At 36.8% G+C, this 24,194-nt stretch overlaps 2 protein-coding genes across 3 annotated transcripts; both read right to left on the bottom strand.

Moving 5' to 3' along the window:
* Window positions 1-7,302: 7,302 nt before the first annotated feature.
* LOC145127069 (disease resistance-like protein DSC1) lies at window positions 7,303-10,470 on the bottom strand. The gene is made up of 5 exons (XM_079062319.1): window positions 10,289-10,470; window positions 9,465-9,684; window positions 9,048-9,371; window positions 8,050-8,976; window positions 7,303-7,959 (listed from the first exon to the last, which is right to left on the bottom strand). Exons 1-5 carry the CDS (start codon window positions 10,468-10,470, stop codon window positions 7,303-7,305), a joined length of 2,310 nt encoding a protein of 769 aa, XP_078918445.1.
* Window positions 10,471-18,956: 8,486 nt separating this feature from the next.
* LOC145108535 (toll/interleukin-1 receptor-like protein) lies at window positions 18,957-23,879 on the bottom strand. Of its 2 annotated transcripts, XR_013708371.1 has the most exons (4): window positions 23,693-23,879; window positions 21,233-21,326; window positions 20,703-21,149; window positions 18,957-19,857 (listed from the first exon to the last, which is right to left on the bottom strand). XR_013708371.1 is itself a non-coding variant. In XM_079045576.1 (3 exons), exons 2-3 carry the CDS (start codon window positions 21,233-21,235, stop codon window positions 19,551-19,553), a joined length of 840 nt encoding a protein of 279 aa, XP_078901702.1. In that variant the 5' UTR covers window positions 21,236-21,326; window positions 23,693-23,879; the 3' UTR covers window positions 18,957-19,550. The 2 variants fall into 2 exon arrangements, 1 of the variants encoding a protein (XP_078901702.1); XM_079045576.1 differs by having other exon boundaries at window positions 20,703-21,326.
* Window positions 23,880-24,194: the final 315 nt, after the last annotated feature.

Raw genomic sequence — 24,194 nt, 5'->3', positions numbered from 1 at the left:
ATTTCGTGAGCTATGGCTACTGCCTGACTATCTCTGAAGTGAGTCTTCTCATTATATTTTAGGATACTAGGTGTCATCGTATACTTGTTATCTGTGTGACTCTTGCATGAGTGTTTATTGGGTGAGGCTCGTTTTATATGTTTGTCGGGTAAGTCCCATTTGTAAGTTTATTGGGCAAAGCCCATTATGGTTTGTGGTATCTTGAAGAACTCACTAAGCTTTGTGATGAGTCATGAATTTAATCAAGTAGTGATTTCATAATGTAAATGAACGCAGAAGGTAAATAAATATGTTTAAGCTTTTGATTGCCTGGTTATAGTGAGGTTACACAATACAAAGAGTGAGTTCTGAGAAAGTGTTCTGAAAGCGTACCCGATAGCCTATACTTCAATACTATATATAGTACCCTCAACAGACACAAAAAGTATAGAAAGACTTCGACATTCAAAGTATTACAAACAAACATGCTCTCTAAAATACATAGATATATCAAAGGTGTGTAACCTTCGATATAGACTACAAGACACTATTCAACATTAAGTACAAATGACTTGGATAGAGAATATCTTCACAACTTCTTATTCTCTACATCCCCCTCCCTCCTCTTTATGAAGAATATTCAAGTCTTTGAACAATTGGTAATGTCATCACTGCATCCATCAGTGTCTTCCTAATCTCTAAATACCAACAGACTACCTTTCTTATTTCCTGCCTATCACCATCACTATTCTTCTTGCACTTTGCAACTCTAAGAAAATGATGCATCAATTTTTTTGTAGAATACATGTATTTCAAATCCGTATAAAATAAGTGTTTTTTTTGTTTTCCCTTCACCTTCTTCCCTTGAAAGACAACACCCAAAGGCTTCAAAATAATTTCACCATCATCATACTACTCAAGATCCACAACGTCCAAAATAGCATTTGGATTCTTCCTATGTTTTTTGTAGGCTTTAGCAATCTCGACGTCAATTAGCCCAAGGTGTGTAAGGTAAAAATCAATGAAGTTCTTGATATATGTATATCCCACAACATAAGATCTCTTATCAGTCACTTGCTTATCATCGAGATATTTGATAAGATATGCTAATGTGATAAAATCATTCAAATATATCAAAGAGAAATCAAAGATGGTGAACACACAAAGACTGTTATATGCTCTAATCACCTTGTATCGGTAGTTCTGAAGGAGATTCTCAAACATATCATCCTTCAATATTGATACCATCTTCACAATCTTTTTCAAGGGTCAAATCTCCTCCCCTTTCTTTCCAAGCACTACATGAAACCTTATCTTGAAGTATTTGAATGCTTCATATTCATGGAAATTATCAGAAAAATTGAATTGTACAATTGTGAAAATCATACGGTTGAAAGTAAAATCAAGTTGTTGCATTGGTGAATTTTCAATTGTGTAGCTTTCAATCTGCATTTTCTCGAATGCATCTGCTTCACCAAAAGACACAGTTTTAGCGGTTTCATAATTTTGTGTATTATTTACTTCCCCTTGTTCATCCTAAGAGGATCATTTTCACTTTTCCTCAAGAAGCTATTCAGTTATTTCAGCTTCTATATCTCTAGTTCTTTTAACTTATTCTTTTCTTCATCAGACAACACAACCCCCTTGCATTTGTATTTCCTTGCTTCCGTTCTTGTTGTTCGCTTGACTGTCGAAGACTCACCCTCATGAATTCTTAAGCTCTTCTTTGAATGAAGCTTAGACACGTCTACTTCGACATTTGGAGTGACAACTGAACTTGAAGTTATAGTTGTTTCTATTGTTTAAACTTGTTTTCTTGGAATAGGAATAGGTATTTGATGAGAGAAGACCTTCCCAAAAAATTTTCCTTTATCTTCTTCTCCTAATTTTGACGAACCACCCTTATCTCTCCCTTGTGACACTTGTGAAGCATGTGGAGCATTCGTTGGCAGTCACAACACCAGATCAAGAATAGGTGCAAGTTGGGATTCGGAAGAAGCTTTCATCGAAGACACGACCTTTGAGATTTACACCATCGAAGATGATTAATGGTTTGCATACTTTGATATTTCTTCTTGAAAAATATTAAGAGAAGTTTCAATACCTTTACACTGCTTCATCTTTGTCATCCTTCTTCTCTAGTTCAACTTTATAATCGACATTAAAAGCTTGAATATCTTTGACTAACGTTCTGGTAGCTGAAAGCAGGAAATCGACATTCTTTTGTGCAACCATAAATAATCCATCAATATTTTTCACTTTTGACGTAATAAGATCATGAACTTGTTGAACTTTTAGTTCAATGGACTCCTTGAAGGTCGATAATCTCTTCTCTATCAATTCATATCTCTCCCTTGCCATATTTTGAACCTTTGTAACATGGAACTTGAAAGACTTCAAAATAGTATCAACCCTCTCCTAATTATAAGTCACAACACCCTTGAACATTCCCTTGATCTTCGACTCTTGAGAACCTAATAGAAGCCATTTCTTCTTTGCTAACAGTGGAAGAATTATTGGCTAAAGAATCAATAAGAAACTACAAGATCATGTTCATATTGTAGTTCAGAATTTTATACTGCTTTACAGACATGATAGCTTTATTTGCAACATCCTCCTCATAAGGATCAAATCTAGGAGCTCCAAAATCAAACATTTCTTCATCATCATTCATGACATGGTCAATGCAAGGATCAATTGATTGGGAAGAAAACAAGGATGTAATTGGTTGATTAAGAATTCTAGCAAAAAGTTGGTGAATGTGTAGGAATAGATGTGGATTGAACTAAGGATGTTTTAAGTGGTGAATTAGATGGTGGTAGGAGAACTGTTAAAATTTTAGGAACAATAGTCACACCAATATTGACATTTGAGTCCACACTAGATGCTTTCTCAAGGATCTAGATTCCTAGTCTCCTCCTTATTGGAATCAACATTCGAAACCTCTGGTGGAATAACAGTAGTCGACTCAGGAACGGATGTTGAAGGTTTTTCAATATTCATTATCACATTAGATATGTTCATAGGGACATCCAAATTACGTGTCTCCTCTGCACGAGATTCGACATTGGGACACACCCGCCTCTATGTTCGTGGCTGGTTGGTGGTACCAGCCCACGACTGCCCATGATTGGTCCCATGTCTTTGCTTCTAGGAATAGGTTGGTCTTCATAAGAATAAACATTACTCATGTACGAGTTGTACATCCCATTGTTGGACCCTGTCAATTCTTGCTCTATTTTCTCCAAACGATTCATTGATTGTTTCTAAGCTACTCCAAATCTACTTTCAAATTGTTCATATTATTTACTCTGCTTGAATACACCTTGGGTTCCATGGACATGACAAAAAAAATGAACAGTAGCACATGAACGGTAATTCCGATGAATAGCATTGTTGTCGGAATCATTATTCCGATGAATAGTGTTGCTGCCAGTATCGTTGCTCTGATACCAATTTGGTATAAAAATTTGAGAATCAAAATACACTTAGCTTAATGCTTCCTAATAAACAATAGGGCTTGTAATTCGAGATACAAGAGATCTCCACAAGAACAAAACATCACAACTTGTCTGCCTCCAAGGGCCAGCTCCCACCCCTATTTACAATTAACCCTATCTATTAAACTAGGAAACTACCAAACAAATCCCAGAATCTATAAACACCAAATAACAACTATAAGTAAATAAGATAAATTAAATTATTCTGCGCCCCCTTGAGTTTTCTTCCTGCGCCGAAGTATACATTATCCTACCTTCCTATCTGGTTCATATCAAATATATACAAATAAATAAAAATGTATTTGCATGTTTCCCCTTTTAGAAGATAGACCACTCATCTATCAAAGTATTATATACATATGGTTGAATGATTATAATTAGAACAAGTGTGTGTATAATAGTATTGTTGTACAAACTGTTGTCGGTTTAAGGGCTAAATGCAAGAAATATCAATCTACTTTGTATTTTTCTTTGTTATAGAAATGCACTTTGATTATATCCCTGTTAAAGCATAAATAATGGAACATGCAATCAACACAAAGGATTAGTCAACTTAATGATCAATACCACGTCCGGGAAAAAAGAGGAATTTTTGTGTGTTTAGATCCTTACAGAAAGGGTACCATAGTAACAGAGGAGGAGGAAAACAGTGTTGAGATATATATATATATATATATATATATATATATATATATATATATAGAGAGAGAGAGAGAGAGAGAAGGGGGAGGGGGAATGGGAGAGGGGGAGAGGGAGAGGGGGGAGAGAGAGAGAGAGAGAGAGATGACTTATTCATGATTTATAATAATACTAGGCGAATGTCCGCGCGCTGCGCAGAAATACTTATATAGTTGAAAAACTTTATATATATATATATATATATATATATATATATATATATATATATATATATATATATATATATATATATATATATAACAATAACGTTGTTGTTAAATTTGATATAATAATTGATATATTAAATTGATATAATATATTGATTATTTTGAATTATATGATAATATATACATCTATTATAACTGCATAATCTCAACCGTTTGAATGATTTCTACCTGCGAGTAACTCATGAATAAAATTAAATATAATATATGATTTAATGTTATTTATAGTTGTTGTTATTGTTAATTAATTTGTTAAAATTTATTTGCTTAACGTTTTAATTTCTGTCATTATAATTATTTAAAACATCAAACATTATTTTTTGATTTTAAAGGTAACAGTATAATCATTTATATAGAGTTATTTTTAACTATTGTTATTGTAAGTTATTTTAAGCTACTTATTTGAAAACTTTTAACGATTGTAAAAATATCTTTAGAAAATATGTTAGTTAAATTGAGATTATAATTTAGTTTTTGCATTTAACACTACAATTTATCACTTTTAACTATTCATAAAATATTCATTGGGTTATTTAAGTGGAACTGAAATTCATATTTAAGTTGACACTATAATGTTATATTTAAATTAACAATTTAAGTATTTTGTCCAAACTGTTCAAAAGTTGTAGCTTTAAACTCTTAATGATTTATATACAACAACATAATAAATCTAATAAATTAAGTATAATATGTTAAAAGTTAAAGACATAACTTTATAAGTAAAAGTAAAGATATTATTTTAATATTGAAATTTAGTTTATTTATGATTACACTTTAGGTTTGATATTTATTTAACCTTATTAACCAACTTATAATCATTATTAGTAAGACACTACAATTCATCACTTTTAACTATTTACAAAATATTTTTTGGTTTGTTTAAATTAAAATTTATATTTAAGTTGATCCTGTAATATTATATTTAAATTTATAATTTAAGTATTTTATACAAATTGATCAAAAAATGTAGCTTTAAAATGATGATGATTAAACCCAAGAATATATTAAAACTAATAAATTAAGTATAATATGTTAAAAGTTTAAAAAAAATAAATTTATAAGTAGAAGTAAATATATTCTTTTAATACTGAAATTTAGTTTATATATAATTACACTTTAGGTTTGAATTTATTTAATCTTATTAACCAACTTATAATCATTAAAGAAATTGAAAAGTCATGAGAGTTTCAAATGAATGTGGCGAAAGGAAAAATGCATGGGAGTTTAAATGAATATGGTTAAAGAAAAAATGCTTCCTTTATAAGCATATCAGGCAAATGCCCACGCGTTGCGCATAAACATCTATATAGTTGAAATCTTTACAAATATATGTTTTTTTAAATATAACAATAACATTGTTGATAAATTTAATATAATAATTTGTATACTAAAATGATATAAAATATTGAATATTTTGAATTATATGATAATATATACATCTATTATAACAGCATAATCTCAATCGTTTGAATGACTTCTACCCGCGAGTTACTCATGAATAAAATTAAATATAATATATGGTTTAATGTTATTTATAGTTGTTTTTATTGTTAATTAATTTTTTAAAATTTATTTGCTTAGCGTTTTAGTTTCTATCATAATTATTATTTAAACCATCAAACATTGTTTTTTTTTTATTTTAAAGGTAGCAATATATCATTTATATAGAGTTATTTTAAGCTACTTATTTTTAAATTTTTAGCGATTATAAAAATATCTTTAGAAAATATTTTAGTTAAATTGATATTACAATTTAGTTTTTGCATTTAGCACTACAATTTATCATTTTTAACTATTCACAAAATATGCATTGGGTTTTTTAAGTGGAACTGAAATTTATATTTAAGTTCACATTGTAATGTTATATTTAAATTAACAATTTAAGTAGTTTGTCTAAAATGCTCAACAGTTGTAGCTTTAAACTTATAATGGTTTATATACAACAACATATTAAATCTAATAAATTAAGTATATAATATGTTTAAATTGACCCTATAATGTTATATTTAAATTAATAATTTAAGTATTTTATACAAATTATTCAAAAGTTGTAGCTTTAAAATGATAATTGTTTACATCCAGCAATATATTGAAACTAATAAATTAAGTATAATATGTTAAAAGTTAAAAAACATAACTTTATAAGTAGAAGTAAATGTATTCTTTTAATATTGAAATTTAGTTTATATATGATTAGACTTTAGGTTTGATATTTATTTAACGTTGTTAACAGATATAGATAGATACTAAAAGAACCACAAAAAATTATAATTAATTGCATTCAACAAATAATGACAACCACTGCAACTCTTCATTTTTCTTCCGGAACAATTTTTTCGCCCACGTCTGCAACTCTTCTTCTTCACCTTCATATTTCAAAACATATCCCTCATAACTGTCTCTTTTACTGAACAAACATTAATTGCATTATTTACTTCAAGTGCATTAACAATTGTATCCGAGTTTGGCAGCATATAGTGAGGATTTTATGTGACCCGTGATGTATTTTGAAGAAACCCGGTAACTGTTGAACTAAGATCTGTTTATTAACACAAAAGTATAACTTATATGATCAAAATTTTGTTGTAAAAACGTTGGGTTTTTTGGTGAATGAAATCAATTTGTCTAAATAACATATAAAGAAGGCTACTTAAGCTCGCAAAGCTGTCGGGTGAGCCACAAGTGCAAATCTGTTAGGTGACAAAGTTTAGCCTTCACTTCCAGTTGGTTTGTGTGCATTTTTTATTTATGCGATGAGAAAAGAGTTTTAGGGATAAAAAAGTACCTAAATTAGGGGCCATCCTCCTGTATGCAAGACTTACTATGAGACAAGAGCTTTGAAGTACAACTTATCTGATGAAAAGAAATAGATTAAAAATGATTGCAGAAAATTAAAACATCAATCCTTTATAAGTAAAACACTACCATTTAGTTATTATCAGCTTTATATTAGAAGTAGTACATAAGAATGACATCTTACCTTTGAAATTGGCGCCTACTTCACATAGATAACCGTAACTTAGTTGATCCATTTCAAGGTTAGGCAGCAGAATTCGCCATTTGCTTAGGATGTATTCTCCAGTGGTTAATTGAAATCCAATGAGATCTCCACCTATTATATGATTCCATGACTTGTAATAACCCAACACATCTTCTTCTTTTTCTTCTCCATCATCATACACAAAACTCACCCCACACTCCTTTGTATAAGCAAAATCATATGGTCTCTCCCTCAGGAGAGTAATATTAACATGGTCACCACATACCATCTCATTCATCCCAAACATCCAATGGCTTAATGTCAAAAACTTCCCATCTATATTGACTTTTTCAATGTAATGGTCGTATATCCAGGTGAGGTTCTTTGTTATATTACTAATTTTGATCAGAGGAAAATAAAAGAACTTATAATAAGGAAATGGAGATGCCAGCACACAACAAAAATTTAATCCTATGAGGCTGTTAGGAGATGATGGGATTGTAAATGATATTGATGGCTCCGTGCTTTTATCCATAATCCAATTTGGCATCTCTTCGCCTTCATAAATTGTGCTGAATATTCCAAATTCATAATACATCTGCCAAAATACAACCACCTTCATTAATCACCACATTAATTATATATACATACATATTCACACAAAGACAAATAGTTAACTAGACCAAACCTGGATTTCAGACTCCTTTGATGCTGCATTAGCAATAGAAGTTGTGACGAGTCTTCTGTTAAGGAAGTCTACTTTAGTCCAGCCTAGACAATGTAATAACTTTTCCTCAACACCTGACATTGGTTGGATTTTCAGCATACCTTCAAATTCAGACGATGAAGGCGCCATCATCCTCCATCCTACTGAGAGCTTGAGTGGGGACATTTGTGGATCAAATACAACTTTTCGTAGCAAATGCTTATTAGGTTCAGAATAGAGGTTCATAACTGTTAGCGTATGTGGAGGATGCTCAACTGATGTCAGCATATTACAATCTCTCAAACTAAGTGTCTCAAGCCTAGGAAGGGTTCTCACACAACTGGGCATGGAAACAATAGGATTTTCGTCTTGATATAATTCCTTTAACATGGTTAGGCAACTCAAGTCCAAAGGAAAAGATTCAGTGGATAAATTATTATTCTTAAGTGACAAGCTTACTAAAAATCTCGGTAAAGAAATCGCAGAGAACTTTGAATAACTTGGCATAGCCGGGAGAATAGTGGAGGAACAGGTTGTTGTGTTTATGTGAATATTGTTAGCCTTGACTATTTCTGATGATTTCTTATCCGTAACCTTTATTCGAGATTCACCGAGATAACAACCATTTAGAAGTAGTGTTTTAACTTTCTTTAGTTTGCCTAAGCTTCTTGGAAGTTTTTCAAGCTTGCCGCAGTAGCTTAGATCGATGTGGACAAGTTCAAAACACTGCTCAATTGATTCACAAACCTTAAGCAAAACAATGCAACCTTTAAGTATCAACCTCTCGAGTTTAGGGAGGTGGTCAAAGCCACCAAGACTACGAAGTTGTTCACAGAAACTTAAATTAAGAATCTTCAACGATCCAAGCAACCTTTTGTCTTTTGAGCATGATCCAGTTAATTGCTGAAACTGAGATACGTTAGAAAAGTAATGAACTTTATCAACTCGACCTAGAAGAGTAATAAATGAAGATAAGTTACCTTTAGCCTCTTAAGAAGTCGTTGTGGATAGCTACAAGAAATCTCAAATGATTCAATCCTGCTATATGACATGTCAAGAGCAACTAGATTCTCCAAAGGCAAGTTTAAAGGTACATACTTCAAAGGGAACCCATGCATACACAACCATATTAGTTTTTTTGGAAAATCCTTGCAAGAGCCGGTTATTTGCACATAATTAAGTTGAAGAAGCATCAGCCTATCCATCTTACTTAATGCATCTATTGTCAACTCAGCTGATCCATGTAATTGCTCTTTCTCAAGCATCCTCATGTCAAGAGTGAGGCCTAGAACATTTTCCGTACCCTATGAAGAAAGGGGATGCAAAAATACTTTTAAAATGTTAGATATGTATACAAAAATATAAAATGCTTTAAAGCAGTATACATAGCATCTTACTTTTTCGTCTTTCAACACTTTGAATGACTCATGACCCCATATTCGACTTCGTTCCCATGGCTTGTAAAGTGATTCTTCACGTACCACAAATCTTCCCATCTCTTGAACCAACTGATGCATCGTTAATTCTTTATTCCATATGTTACTAAGAAGACCTCTGTCAATAAGATTTGTGATCCCTGATCTTGTCTCTATATCACATGCCTCTAATATTGTTACACTAAAGTGTAACATCCCGTTTAAAGTAGAATAATTAAATAATAAATCTGGAACCCCGATATATGATTTTACTATTATTATATAGCCAAAATCAAATAATAATTAATGGGATGTTAGTTTCAAGAGTTAAAGTGTAATTTCGGGATTTATTTTTGTAAATGATTTTAGAATTCAGGGGTGTTTTGGTATCATTTGGACTTATATTAAAAAGATTCTGGGGGCCAGGACTAAATGGTAAGTCCTGGACCTAACTTAAAAAGAGTTTTGTATAGGAAGGGCCATTTGGTAAGATTTTGGATTTTAATTGTAAATATTTTCAGGAGGAGGGATTTAAATGGTAATTTGGGGATTTGTTTTGAAAAGAATAATACAAGGAGGGACTATTTGTGTTATTATGGGAAAGAGCTTAAGGAACCGGGTATATAGTCTCATAACCATCTAACCCTAACCCTAAATGCTCCTCAACACTCCAGCCGTCACCCACCATATACCCCCCCCCCTCCGACCGGCGCCGCCTCGACGTTATTCCGATCAGCTAGCGAGTACCGGACCTCCATCGTTCCTCTTCTCTAGCTTCCCCATCACCGCATCTCTTCTAAAGTCACCTTACATCGCCGCCATGGCGAGCGCCGTTGCTGCTGCCCTTCGACGACGAGCGTTGCTGCCGGATTCTCACCTCCAACCGCTGTCGCACCACTTCTGCTGAAGACGGAGTGCCGTCGCCGCTCCAATCGGCGACAAGGGCCACCGGATTTCCTCTTTCCGAATCAACTGCCATCTTCTTCATCTCTTTCCGGAATTGTATCCGCTTCTATCACGATTTCGGAGCCTTCTCAGCCGCCTCCTTACCAGCCGACGACCGGAGCTGCCACCCTCGTTGTAGAGGCCGTAACTACCAACCTTTGTCGTCGCGTCGCCGCTACGACTGTTTTATCCGTCCGGTCGTCAATCGCCGATGCTGCTGCCTCAAGGGTTCCGTTTGGGTGCATGTTCAGTAGTGAGAAGTTGTGTGCGTGTGATGCTGGACAGAAATCGAGGAAAGGAACCACCATGGCCGCCAGCCATGGTGGCCGTCGCCTGTTGCGATTATTCCGTCACCACCAGCCACCGTGGGAGGTGGCTGTGTGTGTATGTTTTGCTATGCATTTAGGTGTGTGTATTAGTGTGAGTGTGTGCGTATTATCGGGTTGTACATTGTAACATGTAACTAGAAAGTGAAATAATGGAAGAGAAAAACCCTAACCACCACCGTGAGGTGGTGGCTGCCGCCACTGGCCGCCGTGTCAGGTGGCGGTGTACTTTGCATTGTGGTATTGATTCGTTGGGATGCTTGAAACCCTAATGGGATTAATGAAACTCTAGTGGGCTTAATGGGGCCCACTAAAGCCCTAATTGACCTAATAAAATCTTAATGGGCCCAATGAGGCCCAAAGTGACCTAAAAGCCCAACCGGTTAACTAATGGGCTAGTATTGGGTAGGAAACCCTAATTTGGATTTGGAAAATCCTAATGGCTTAAAACCTTAATTTTGAAAATTAATCGGGACACACACGAGATTATTTAATAACTGAAATATTAAATAATAATCACTGGCAAACTAACTTAAGGCAATAATGGACTTAATGGATTAAGTCCTTAATGGGTTAAGTAAGAAACACTTAACCCTAATCATCATTTCATGTGAAAGCCCTAATCTCTCGCGGGCTTTAAATTGGGCCTTCCTATTGGGCTTTGGCGATTGGACTATAGGTGGGCCATCCAAGAACAAGTTAATGGACCAAAGTAATTAGATGGGCTTTAGGATAAGGCCTATGTAAGGACTTGGGCCCAATTTGGAAAGTTGGGTCGTATGTTGGGCTTTGGCCCATGATTGACTTTTGGGCTTTTGTAGTGTGAGTTGGACCTTGGGCTTGTAACCCAATTATTAAGTGGGTGTTGTTTGATGTTGACAGTTCGGGAATCTGTCAACCAGCAGCTGGAGTGGTATCAACGGGACTTCAGCAGTGTCAGGTGAGTTATCCTCACAATACTAAGGGGTCTAAGGCACCAAGGCCGGCCCATTGGATATGTTATCCTAGCAGTGTTAGATGTTGAGTATGAGTTAGTGTTGCATGATAGTGGTTATGCCAGTTAGGTAGACCTGTAGGACTACCTATGATGTTATATGATTATTGCATGCTCAGTAGTTATGTTATGTGTTTGTTATATGGGATGGGTTGAGGTTGTACTGCTTCGAGCGGTAGCCAACAAACCCTAGGAGCATTCCAGTTACGGGCTAAGGGTGACTCGTACTGTGGGCTCGTGGGTGTTACAGTCTGTAGGGCTGTGGACCTGTTATGTGTTGTTCTGTTCAGTTTGTTATGATATGTTTATGTGGACTGTATGTGTATCGGTATTTTGGGGGTAACTCACTAAGCTTTCGGGCTTACAGTTCCAGTTTATTGTTTCAGGTGCATCAGGGGATCATGCCAGGGCAAAGGCGTGATCGTACAGCTCCTCACTTTTTATGACTATGTTTCTGGGATACTCTGATATTATACATTTTGAAAACAATTTTGTAATAATTAATGGTTTTTGGGGTGTTTAAAAAGTTTTAAATTGGCTTGAATTTTTGGGTGTTACAAGTTGGTATCAGAGCCTTGGTTTGAGTGAATTGGAGGAACACTCGTGCGACTCCAGTCTCAAATCAAGGAAAAAATTTTCAAAATGATTTTTAAATGGTTTTCAAAATAAGTAAAGGATGATGCAGGGTGTACGATCAGCCGGAGCCAGTAAGTAGACCCCAAAATACCATACAAGTTATTTGATTATGAGATATGTTAGAACAGCATGTTAGTACTAGGCTAGGGATCTTCAGGAATTGCATGATAGAATTGCCTGATTAAATGATGCCTGCTAGCCTAGGGTTTCCTTTATATGAGATGGACATCATTACTGTAGTTGTTTAGTGTATGCATCACGGTTATACATAATTAAGATCTTATAGCCTGAGAATGTTTGATTCGGCCTTATGTTCTGTTCTTGTTTGATTGGGAGCTTAGGGTAGGATTGGATATTCGAAAGTCTATAGGGTCCAGCGTTATGTATGGCTAGCATACACTAGTGTTGCAGGGTTGGTGGAAGTTTCATGGATGGGTGGGTTGTGTGAGGCCGGGAGGCCAGTTATGAGATATTTAGCATTCCTCTAGGAGTGAGGATTGAGCGCTCGCCATGTTGTGTATTCAGTTAGGGCGTTGTGGTGATACTTGAGACAAATATGGGTAGGTGTGGAAGGTAGTAGGGGCCCATACTACTGAAAGCACAGGACCCATACGCATAGCAAGGAAGTCACAACCCCTAGGGTTGGGTTGGGAGTTGGTTCGTCTCTATATGAGTTATCAGTGATCCTTCTGGTGTTTTACCAGAATGGTGGTTACGAGACGTCTTGAGATCGGATTCGGGTTAGGATCGAGAGCTGGCAGCCAGGATAGGCCAGTATTGTCAGAGGACCGTGTTAGTGAGATCATCCAGGAGGAGGTGATCGGGGTTGTCCAGGAACCGTTTCCGGAGGTGTTCGGGTCTATTAAGACCGCCTTAGTTGAGTATTTCGACGAGCGCTATGCAGCCATTGCTGAGACGGCTGCCGTAGCAGCTCCAGTAGCTGTAACGACGGCAGGGGTAGTAATTGGTCGAGCTTTCCAGTACTGGGACTTGTTACTGGGGTATATTCTGATGAGCAGAGGGCTACAGTTACTTGGGATCAGGGAGATGTTCTGTACTTGTTACATTCCGCAGGTTAAGCGGGAGAGTCTAGCACATTAGTTTCTAGACTTGAGGCTTCGGGGGTTTGCTCGAGGCCGGAATGTGAGTCGCGGGGACTCCGGAAAGGAGTAATGATTATGTTCAGCTAGAGTTATGCAGCTGGAATTAGAATGGTTAATTGATAGGATTGGAATGTTGTCTTCCAGGGCAAGGATTGTGCCCTTTCAGTTTACGAGCTCGAAGGATTGAGCAGGCTTGTGACCCAGGATCAGGTTGTATTCCAGTTCGGGTCAGTTAGTCGCAGGGGTTGGCGACGGTATTTCAGCGCTGGTAAGCGCAGGTGGGTCGATGTGGCATGAGTATCTCATAAGGCATACGCGATTACCGTTCCGACCCGTAGGGGCTGGGATCGGATTTTCCTTGGATCTCTGGTATCGGGCGGTAAGGATTGATTGTGCGATCTATTGCACTCACAGGATTAGAGACTAAATTTTGGGAGTAGTTTGTAGCCCGGTTAGGGCAGAGGTTGCTTCAGATACATCAGTTCCGCTATGGACGATTGAGTTGGTAAGTGAGTCAGGGTTCGAGACCCTGAATTATATGATTTCTAAAGCCGAGAGCAGGAGATTTGTTGGAGCACTTGGGAAGAAGGGTATCATAGGGGAGGTTTGCGGACAGAGTTCCATAGGATGGTTATTCGACATTGTCAGGATTCAGTGGTGTTAGCAATCGTTATTGATTGGCGTATGAGAACGCCAAGGGAAATAGCTTATTGCTGAAGTATTAGTAAAGCATCTATCTTTGGACTTCAAGATTCTGAGTGTGGGATAATTCGAGCATTAGGGACTGTTGGTTCCCTGGGATTTAGGAAGGGTTCATCTAGCGAATAGGAGCGTGTGATCATTTGGGGTTGGCTAGTAAAGGAGTACTAGTTGGAAAGGTCTGGTTATCATTAGATCGATCATTGGAAAGTAAGAAGGATTGGGAATTCTCAAATTTCCATGTATTGTGAAGACTTAGTTGAATCTAAGTGGGGGAGAATCGTCCCGGAATGCAGAAGCTGGATCGGTTTTGAAAGTGGGATAAGTTTCGCATCGTTGTTAAAAAGGAAGACAACCCAAGTGGCTGATTGGTTTGAATTTTGTGTGAGTTGGGAGTTCGGTAAAACTCCCCAGCATGTGAATCGCGTCTTCTTGGTGCTTGATAAGCAGAATTTGGGAATTTTTAGGTTGGGCGTCAGCCATTAAAGGTTCTGTCTATTGCTATTCAGATTATGGTTCCAGAATGGTCGGTCATGCATTAATCGGTGAACCTCTCAGGGAGCGGGGGATTCTATGAAGGAATTCAAGAGGCGACAGTTGAGAAGCTAGGAGTGTGTCACCAATTCCCTTATGCAGTGTGCTTACATTTCCTAAGTCTTTGGGGTATGTTTCCCCTCAATAGTGGAATGGACTTTTGATTCATATCGGACTCGGATTTCGGTAACCTTCGGGATAATTGTGGAAGCATTCTCGGACTAGTTGGTATTGGTAGAATCGGATCAGTCTCGATCCAGTATGGGCTTTGTGGCGGGTGAATGTGGAGTTAGGAATTCCCAGTTATGTACATGGTAGTGATTTTTCATGTGTAACGACGGGTATTCAAGGTGGAAATAGGGTTGGTTCGGCTTACGTGCTTGATCAGGTTTGGGATGTAGTTTGCAATTGGATTCAGAGTTCGGCTATCATGTTATTCTAGGGTCGTGTGTAACCAAGGTTGCAGGGTTTTGCTTGGGTAAGCAACTTTTTCTATAGGTGGATCGTGCATAGTGGGATTTCAGCATTGTGGTGCAGGTTTGTGTTTTAAAGGATGTTGGTTAGGCCTTTTCTTTTGGATAAGGTTGATCGTTTATCAGGAGCATTCCAGTCATGAGCTGAGGGCCAGGTGGGGCATACCAGACTCATGTTGTGGGATCAGAGGCAATCCATACCTATGCTGAGGACCTCGTAGGGGTATTCCAGTCATAGGCTGTGGGCCTAGTGATCTTAGTAGTTCACTCATCTGTTGGAGCGCTTTTGGAATGGACACATTGTTGAGGTTCGAGCGAGCCGTAATCGGCTGCGAGGAATCAAAAGATTTAGTACGAAATACAAGGATAGGCCCCTAAACTTCAAGTTGTGAGTTTAGACCGGAATTCGTATATAGTGGTATTCTGATCTAGGGTATTCCATCCCGAGGATGACCGGACCCTATGATTGATTGGACCTGATGTGTTTGGTATGCCAACCCGAAGGTTGATTGGGCCAAACATGTGTATGATACGAGGGTACACCATCCTGAGGATGACTGGACTCGTCGTAGGCATGCCTGGTACTCCAACCCGAGGCTAATTGGGCCATGTATGAGTATTTGTGCTTATGAGCCGGTTATTATATGTATGTGGTTCGGGAATGAAAGGAAACATTGTCTTGTTGATCTAAAAAGGGTTCATCTCCCAGTTTACATCTTGTTGTTCATTATATCAGTAGGAATTGGCTATCAAGACGGATTTCACTTGAAGGAGTACCTAGTCTCTTGTCAAGAAGAGAATTACAGGTAGCAGTGTGGGATTGTGATTCTGTTTTCGGGTGGGAAACTCAGGGTTTTAGCGGTTGAGTCGCTAGTTGGGAGATAAGAGCAATGAACTCGACAATGATCCAGTGTGGGCGGTCTGTCAAGAAGCCAGACCATGTCGAGACTTCAGAATTCGGATTAAGTAAATGTGATTATATTGTAAGGGATTTGTTTATTTTCAGGTTTTCGAACCCTGCGTAGGTTGGTTACGGTTGTCTTGGAAAGGCTAGGGTTATACTCGGGATTGTAGTTCAAGTTGTTGGCGTGTAAGGAATGAGAAGAAACGATTTCGAGAACGAAATCAAATTTTAAGTGGGGGAGAGTTGTAACATCCCGTTTAAAGTAGAATAATTAAATAATAAATTTGGAACCCCGATATATGATTTTATTATTATTATATAGCCAAAATCAAATAATAATTAATGGGATGTTAGTTTCAAGGGTTAAAGTGTAATTTCGGGATTTATTTTTGTAAATGATTTTAGAATTCAGGGGTGTTTTGGTATCATTTGGACTTATATTAAAAAGATTCTGGGGGCCAGGGACTAAATGGTAAGTCCTGGACCTAACTTGAAAAGAGTTTTGTATCGGAAGGGCCATTTGGTAAGATTTTGGATTTTAATTGTAAATATTTTAAGGAGGAGGGATTTAAATGGTAATTTGGGGATTTGTTCTGAAAAGAATAATACAAGGAGGGACTATTTGTGTTATTATGGGAAAGAGCTTAAGGAACCGGGTATATAGTCTCATAACCATCTAACCCTAACCCTAAATGCTCCTCAACACTCCAGCCGTCACCCACCTTATACCCCCCCCTCCGACCGGCGCCGCCTCGACGTCATTCCGATCAGCTAGCGAGTACCGGACCTCCATCGTTCCTCTTCTCTAGCTTCCCCATCACCGCATCTCTTCTAAAGTCACCTTACACCGCCGCCATGGCGAGCGTCGCTACTGCTGCCCTTCGACGACGAGCGTTGCTGCCGGATTCTCACCTCCAACCGATGTCGCACCACTTCTGCTGAAGACGGAGTGCTGTCGCCGCTCCAATCGGCGACAAGGGCCACCGGATTTCCTCTTTCCGAATCAACTGCCATCTTCTTCATTTCTTTCCGGCTTTGTATCCGCTTCTATCACGATTTCGGAGCCTTCTCAGCCGCCTCCTTACCAGCCGACGACCGGAGCCGCCACCCTCGTTGTAGAGGCCGTAACTACCAGCCTTTGTCGTCGCGTCGCCGCTGCGGCTGTTTTATTCGTCCGGTCGTCAATCGCCGATGCTGCTGCCTCAAGGGTTCCGTTTGGGTGCATGTTCAGTAGTGAGAAGTTGTGTGCGTGTGATGCTGGACGGAAATCGAGGAAAGGAACCACCATGTCCGCCAGCCATGGTGGCCGCCGCCTGTTGCCATTATTCCGTCACTACCAGCCACCGTGGGAGGTGGCTGTGTGTGTATGTTTTGCTATGCATTTAGGTGTGTGTATTAGTGTGAGTGTGTGCGTATTATCAGGTTGTACATTGTAACATGTAACTAGAAAGTGAAATAATGGAAGAGAAAAACCCTAACCACCACCGTGAGGTGGTGGCTGCCGCCACTGGCCGCCGTGTCGGGTGGCGGTGTACTTTGCATTGTGGTATTGATTCGTTGAGATGCATGAAACCCTAATGGGCTTAATGAAACTCTAGTGGGCTTAATGGGGCCCAATAAAGCCCTAATTGACCTAATAAAATCTTAATGGGCCCAATGAGGCCCAAAGTGACCTAAAAGCCCAACCGGTTAACTAATGAGCTAGTATTGGGTAGGAAACCCTAATTTGGATTTGGAAAATCCTAATGGCTTAAAACCTTAATTTTGAAAATTAATCGGGACACACACGAGATTATTTAATAACTGAAATATTAAATAATAATCACTGGCAAACTAACTTAAGGCAATAATGGACTTAATGGATTAAGTCCTTAATGGGTTAAGTAAGAAACACTTAACCCTAATCATCATTTCATGTGAAAGCCCTAATCTCTCGCGGGCTTTAAATTGAGCCTTCCTATTGGGCTTTGGCGATTGGACTATAGGTGGGCCATCCAAGAACAAGTTAATGGACCAAAGTAATTAGATGGGCTTTAGGATAAGGCCCATGTAAGGACTTGGGCCCAATTTGGAAAGTTGGGCTGTATGTTGGGCTTTGGCCCATGATTGACTTTTGGGCTTTTGTAGTGTGAGTTGGACCTTGGGCTTGTAACCCAATTATTAATTGGGTGTTGTTTGATGTTGACAGTTCGGGAATCTGTCAACCAGCAGCTGGAGTGGTATCAACGGGACTTCAGCAGTGCCATGTGAGTTATCCTCACAATACTAAGGGGTCTAAGGCACCAAGGCCGGCCCATTGGATATGTTATCCTAGCAGTGTTAGATGTTGAGTATGAGTTAGTGTTGCATGATAGTGGTTATGCTAGTTAGGTAGACCTGTAGGACTACATGTGATGTTATATGATTATTGCATGCTCAGTAGTTATGTTATGTGTTTGTTATATGGGATGGGTTGAGGTTGTACTGCTTCGAGCGGTAGCCAACAAACCCTAGGAGCATTCCAGTTACGGGAAGGGAGACTCGTACTGTGGGCTCATGGGTGTTACAGTCTGTAGGGCCGTGGACCCTTATGTGCTGTTTTGTTCAGTTTGTTATGATATGTTTATGTGGACTGTATGTGTATTGGTATTTTGGGGGTAACTCACTAAGCTTTCGGGCTTACAGTTTCAGTTTATTGTTTCAGGTGCATCAGGGGATCGTGCCAGGGCAAAGGCGTGATCGTACAGCTCCTCACTTTTTATGACTATGTTTCTGGGATACTCTGATATTATACATTTTGAAAACAAGTTTGTAATAATTAATGGTTTTTGGGGTGTTTAAAAAGTTTTAAATTGGCTTGAATTTTTGGGTGTTACATAAGGTCTATATCCATTCCAACAAAAATACAGGCAATATGCTTAAATAACTCCTTGTCATTATTTGATGGCAAAGAGTCAAAACTCATTCTCAAGACCGTATTTATAGGGGAATCATTTTCTTTCTTTAGTCGGTCTATGTACCCCTCCCAATAAGTTACATCTCGATCATGTAGAGACCTTCCTAAAATTTTAAGCGCCATTGGATGTCCTTCACAATAATTCACCAGCTTTCCTGACACCTCTTCATAACCTGCCTTGGGATCGTTACACATGAATGCATGAAAACACAAAAGCTTTTGTGATTTAGTCTTAAATAAGCCCTTAAGCGTGTACGTTGTATGCTTGTGTTTAACATTCTTTTTGAATAGTGCACAACTCTTAGTCAACCATGCGTCCCTTGTTGTTATTATGATTTTGGATCCCGGATGAAGACCTTTACTTCCAAGTAACACATCTAACTGATCGACACTACCAATATCGTCAAGAACTAGAAACACCTTTTTACATGCTAATGCATTCTCTATCATTGAGGTGTATATAGAACCATCAAGAACTTGAACTGAACTTGGTTTTGAAATGTCATTATAGAGTTGTCTTTATACATCAAGCATCCTATTTGATTTTTCATCAAATTTCCTACCGATATCTTCAATGAAGCTGCATGTGTCAAATTCATACGAATGTAATGCATAGACATATTTGGTTAAAGATGTCTTCCCGATCCCACCCATACCGAGAACAGTGAGTATATCTGTTGTATGTGATGATGTATCTTTCAACCATGAATTGACGAATTTAATGGAATCTTCCATCCCAATAAGTTGTGGTAGTGGAAACCTTGAAGATATGTGTAATCTACGGAAGATGTCCTTGACAATTTCATCAATAAACTCCACCTCTAGCCTGGAATTTGATTTTAGTAAGAACAAGAAAACATAATCTAAACAACTAACATGTCATATCGGAGATTTAATTTTTCCAATGATCCAAATAAAAATTATATCACATTAAGCTATTATATAATTAATTTTTTCGTATCATAACTATTATTGTATTTGCACTTCTAACCATGTAAGCATCTAATTAATGTGCAAGGTCATAATTATCATCTATAATAAATATCGATGTAGTTTTGCATGAATCTGAACAAAATCTTGGTGAATAATGATAAGTTAACCTTTAATACTTACAACTAAAAGCATTGTAATATCACAATAAAAGATGATATAGTTTGAAGGTAGAATGATATAAAAAATAGTACATGCATTACGACCGTTCAAATTTTTGGTGAATAATGATAAGTTAACATTTAATACTTATAACTAAAAGCATTGTAATATCACAATAAAAGATGATATAGTTTGAAGGTAGAATGATATAAAAAATAGTACATGCATTACGACCGTTCAAATTTTGGTTTATTAGTTAAAAGCATATAGATTCATTGAAATGATTTATCCACATGAACTAATCTATGATAAGATAAAAAAAATGTATAGCAAAAATGTTCAAGTTAGCATGATGGTTTAACTGGCCAATATGAAATAATTTTTGAGATCACATAATTGCAAAAGTTGGACTCAATTTCAAGCATATCTTTCTCCAAATCTAAATTCATAAAAAATATGCCTATTTGATAGATAGGAAGACATGTATTGAAATGCATAAGGAGAAGATTATGCTGAATTTGAATGTGCTAATTAAACAATATGAAATGAGAATGGAAATATGGGTAACAAAGTGGGTACCTGTCTTTAACATCATTCCCTTTTAAATCAGCAACTTCTGTAAGCGCTTTATTCCAACTGTCCATCTTTTGAGCCAACTTACTTCTTTTATTTGCATCTGTCTCTGCCTCCATCCTCTGTCTATGTTTTGCCATTGCATCTCCAAAGCTACTTTTTTCCTTCCTGACATAGGTGGGCTCAACATGATAAAAGATTGGTATAACAATATGGTTGCATGTCTTATGTTGCTCAAGGATCAACACCAGTTCATCAAGACACCATGTCGAAGTAGCATAATTTTTTGACAACACAATAACAGAAGCCCTGGATGCTCTAATAGCGCTCTCCAATTCTGGTTTCAGATCTTCCTCGGTTTCAATCTCTTCATCATCCAAGAAGGTAGTGACATTGGTATGAATGAGGGCATTATAAAGGTGATTAGTGAAACCATGACGAGTGTCAGCACCTCTGAAATTTAAAAATACATCATATCCATGAGCTTGATTTGATGAAGAAGATGAAGATCCTTTACAAAGTTCAGACAGAACAACCATTATGAGGTATGGGTTGACGACCCTTCACTCTTCCCACGATTTTGTATATCTCAATTAGCTATTGAATCCCACACTTTCCTCAATTGTGTCTCTGGAAAAAAAATCCACATTATTAATACCTTATGAAAACTTAAGTCTCATCAAAAAATATATCAACAATAATACCTTATAATCTTCAAAATTAAAAATTTTAAATGACTAAAACATATACATATGCACCTCCAACTTTTCCATACAGATCAGTATGCTTGAAATAACCAATATATTTAATTAACCTACAAAACCTTTACTATAAGCTGATTAACCCACTACAGATATCCCTAATTTTGCCAAAACAATTTCCTTTTAAAGTTAAGTTAAACAATCCTCAAACAAATCAACACCAAAAAAAACCATTCTACAAACTAATTCAGAATCCAGTATTACATCTTAAGAAAGGAATTGCAGAAACGTATTTGCACCTCCAACTTTTCCATACAGATCAGTATGCTTGAAATAACCAATATATTTAATTAACATACAAAACCTTTACTATAAGCTGATTAACCCACTACAGATATCCCTAATTTTGCCAAAACAATTTCCTTTTAAAGTTAAGTTAAACAATCCTCAAACAAATCAACACCAAAAAAACCATTCTACAAACTAACTCAGGATCCAGTATTACATCTTAAGAAAGGAATTGCAGAAACGTATTTGCACCTCCAACTTTTCCATACAGACCAGTATGCTTGAAATAACCAATATATTTAATTAACATACAAAACCTTTACTATAAGCTGATTAACCCACTACAGATATCCCTAATTTTGCCAAAACAATTTCCTTTTAAAGTTAAGTTAAACAATCCTCAAACAAATCAACACCAAAAAAACCATTCTACAAACTAATTCAGGATCCAGTATTACATCTTAAGAAAGGAATTGCAGAAACGTATTTGCACCTCCAACTTTTCCATACAGACCAGTATGCTTGAAATAACCAATATATTTAATTAACCTACAAAACCTTTACTATAAGCTGATTAACCCACTACAGATATCCCTAATTTTGCCAAAACAATTTCCTTTTAAAGTTAAGTTAAACAATCCTCAAACAAATCAACACCAAAAAAACCATTCTACAAACTAATTCAGGATCCAGTATTACATCTTAAGAAAGGAATTGCAGAAACGTATTGGCAATTCCCAAATTTCACTAGATGTTGTTAGACTATCAATTATATTAGGCTAAGTTTAGGGTACTTAAGTGTAATCAAACACTATATATATTGTACCCTATACTGTTTTTTATATCGAGAATCAATTACAATCTTCTCCATCTATACTCTAATATTTGGTTCTATATGGTATCAGAGCATGGTCTCTAATCCATTTGTCTGCCACAACTCAAAGTCATTCCCAAAATTGCTTTTTCAGCGATTCGAGCATCTTCCAGAATCAGAGACTTGGACACCCTCATCAACGAGTCTTTAATTCTATTGTTAATGCTCGTTCTTTACCGGTTTCCACAAAACATTTTTTTTGTAGTTCGTGTCGGTTGGGAAAATCTTCCAAACTACCTTTGCATGATTCAAATTTTCGTAGCAATAATATTTTGGATTTGGTTTATTGTGATGTTTGGGGGCTGCACCACAACTATCTTTTGATGGATTTCGTTTCTTTTTGCTTTGTGTTGATCATTATTCCCGCTACATGTGGATTTTTTCATTAGCTCAAAAATCTGATGTGTATTCCACATTCAAAAATTTTGTCACAATGGTTGAACGATAGTTTGACGCTAAACTCAAAGTTGTTCAAACTGATTGGGGGTGGGGGGGTAGGATTTATGTTTACAAAACCCCTTTCAACGCAAAGATTTATGTTTTTACGATCAAAGCTTCAGGTCGTTTCCCGTCCTTAGCTTGCGGGGGAATATTAGACTATCAATTATATTTAGGCTAAGTTTAGGGTACTTAAGTGTAATATCAAACTCTATATATATTGTATCCTATACTGTATTTTATATCGAGAATCAATTAAAATCTTCTCTATCTATACTCTGATATTTGGTTCTATAGATATGAACAAACGATTAAAAGATCCAAACGCAAGAAAGAATTAGTTTCTTGACGTGGTTGTTTATAGATCCCTGATATTGGCAAGAACAATCTTTTCAAATTTGAATTTATCCATCCAAATGATATGAATATTAAACTAGAGTCACAACTCTTCAAAGGTTTTGATTACAGCTCAGCAAGTTCACCACGAATTTTAGATTATTAAAATCGCATATTAAAACATGTTTGTTTATGGGTGTTTAGCCAACTGTTAAGATTCAAAAATACTCATGTAAAAATTCGTGTTTGTGAATTGGAAAATAGAGAGGAATTAAGGAAGTACATATTTGACTCTGTAGAACCATAAGTGATATACAAAAATCAACAAAAGTAATTGAAATAATTGAAATCACAATCACCTTTTATTAATGAACAACCAAATGATTATTATCTGATTTTATGATTGATAAGATAAATGGCGACCGCGAAGGATGACAGGTGAAAAGTACAGCGCGGGCGGAGGTGAGCCGGCCAGTAAATGGCGAGTGTCAAGGATGAAGGAAGGTAGACGAAAGATTAGAGACGAAATTTGATTGAGTAAAACAGAATCAGAGAAGAAAGGAATAGCCATTGCACCGAATACTTCATGCTTTATTAAAGGTCCAGAAATAAAAGTCAACGACCAATTTGCACATTGTTTATTAAAAATAAATAAATAAATAAGAACCGAAAGAAAAAGAAGAATTAGTCTTGCGGAAAAGTAAAACCGTAGTTCCCTACTTTAAACTAATTATAATAATAGTATGTGTTTGGATTGATGAATTGTTTTATGGGATTTTGTATATGTTTTGAATTTAGAAGGATTAAAAATCCATTCTTTTATAATCTTACTAGGTGTGAGACCCGTGTATTACACGAGTT

The sequence above is a fragment of the Lactuca virosa genome, chromosome 1, assembly GCF_052849685.1.
Source record: "Lactuca virosa cultivar CGN04683 chromosome 1, Lactuca_virosa_CGN04683_v6, whole genome shotgun sequence".
Classification (NCBI taxonomy): domain Eukaryota; kingdom Viridiplantae; phylum Streptophyta; class Magnoliopsida; order Asterales; family Asteraceae; genus Lactuca; species Lactuca virosa.
This window is presented reverse-complemented; position numbering and strand designations above follow the sequence as displayed.

Excerpts from the sequence above, each read along its gene's own strand:
- LOC145127069 (XM_079062319.1), bottom strand. The coding sequence starts at position 10,470 with ATGAAGAAGATGGCAGTTGATTCGGAAAGAGGAAATCCGGTGGCCCTT. Across the intron at positions 9,685-10,288 it reads CGCCATGGCGGCGATGTAAG|TGTAACAATATTAGAGGCAT; the intron begins GTGACTTTAGAA and ends GTTACACTTTAG. Across the intron at positions 7,960-8,049 it reads CAAAGGAGTCTGAAATCCAG|ATGTATTATGAATTTGGAAT; the intron begins GTTTGGTCTAGT and ends GTATTTTGGCAG.
- LOC145108535 (XM_079045576.1), bottom strand. The coding sequence starts at position 21,235 with ATGGTTGTTCTGTCTGAACTTTGTAAAGGATCTTCATCTTCTTCATCA. Across the intron at positions 19,858-20,702 it reads GGGAATGATGTTAAAGACAG|GCTAGAGGTGGAGTTTATTG; the intron begins GTACCCACTTTG and ends ATCAAATTCCAG.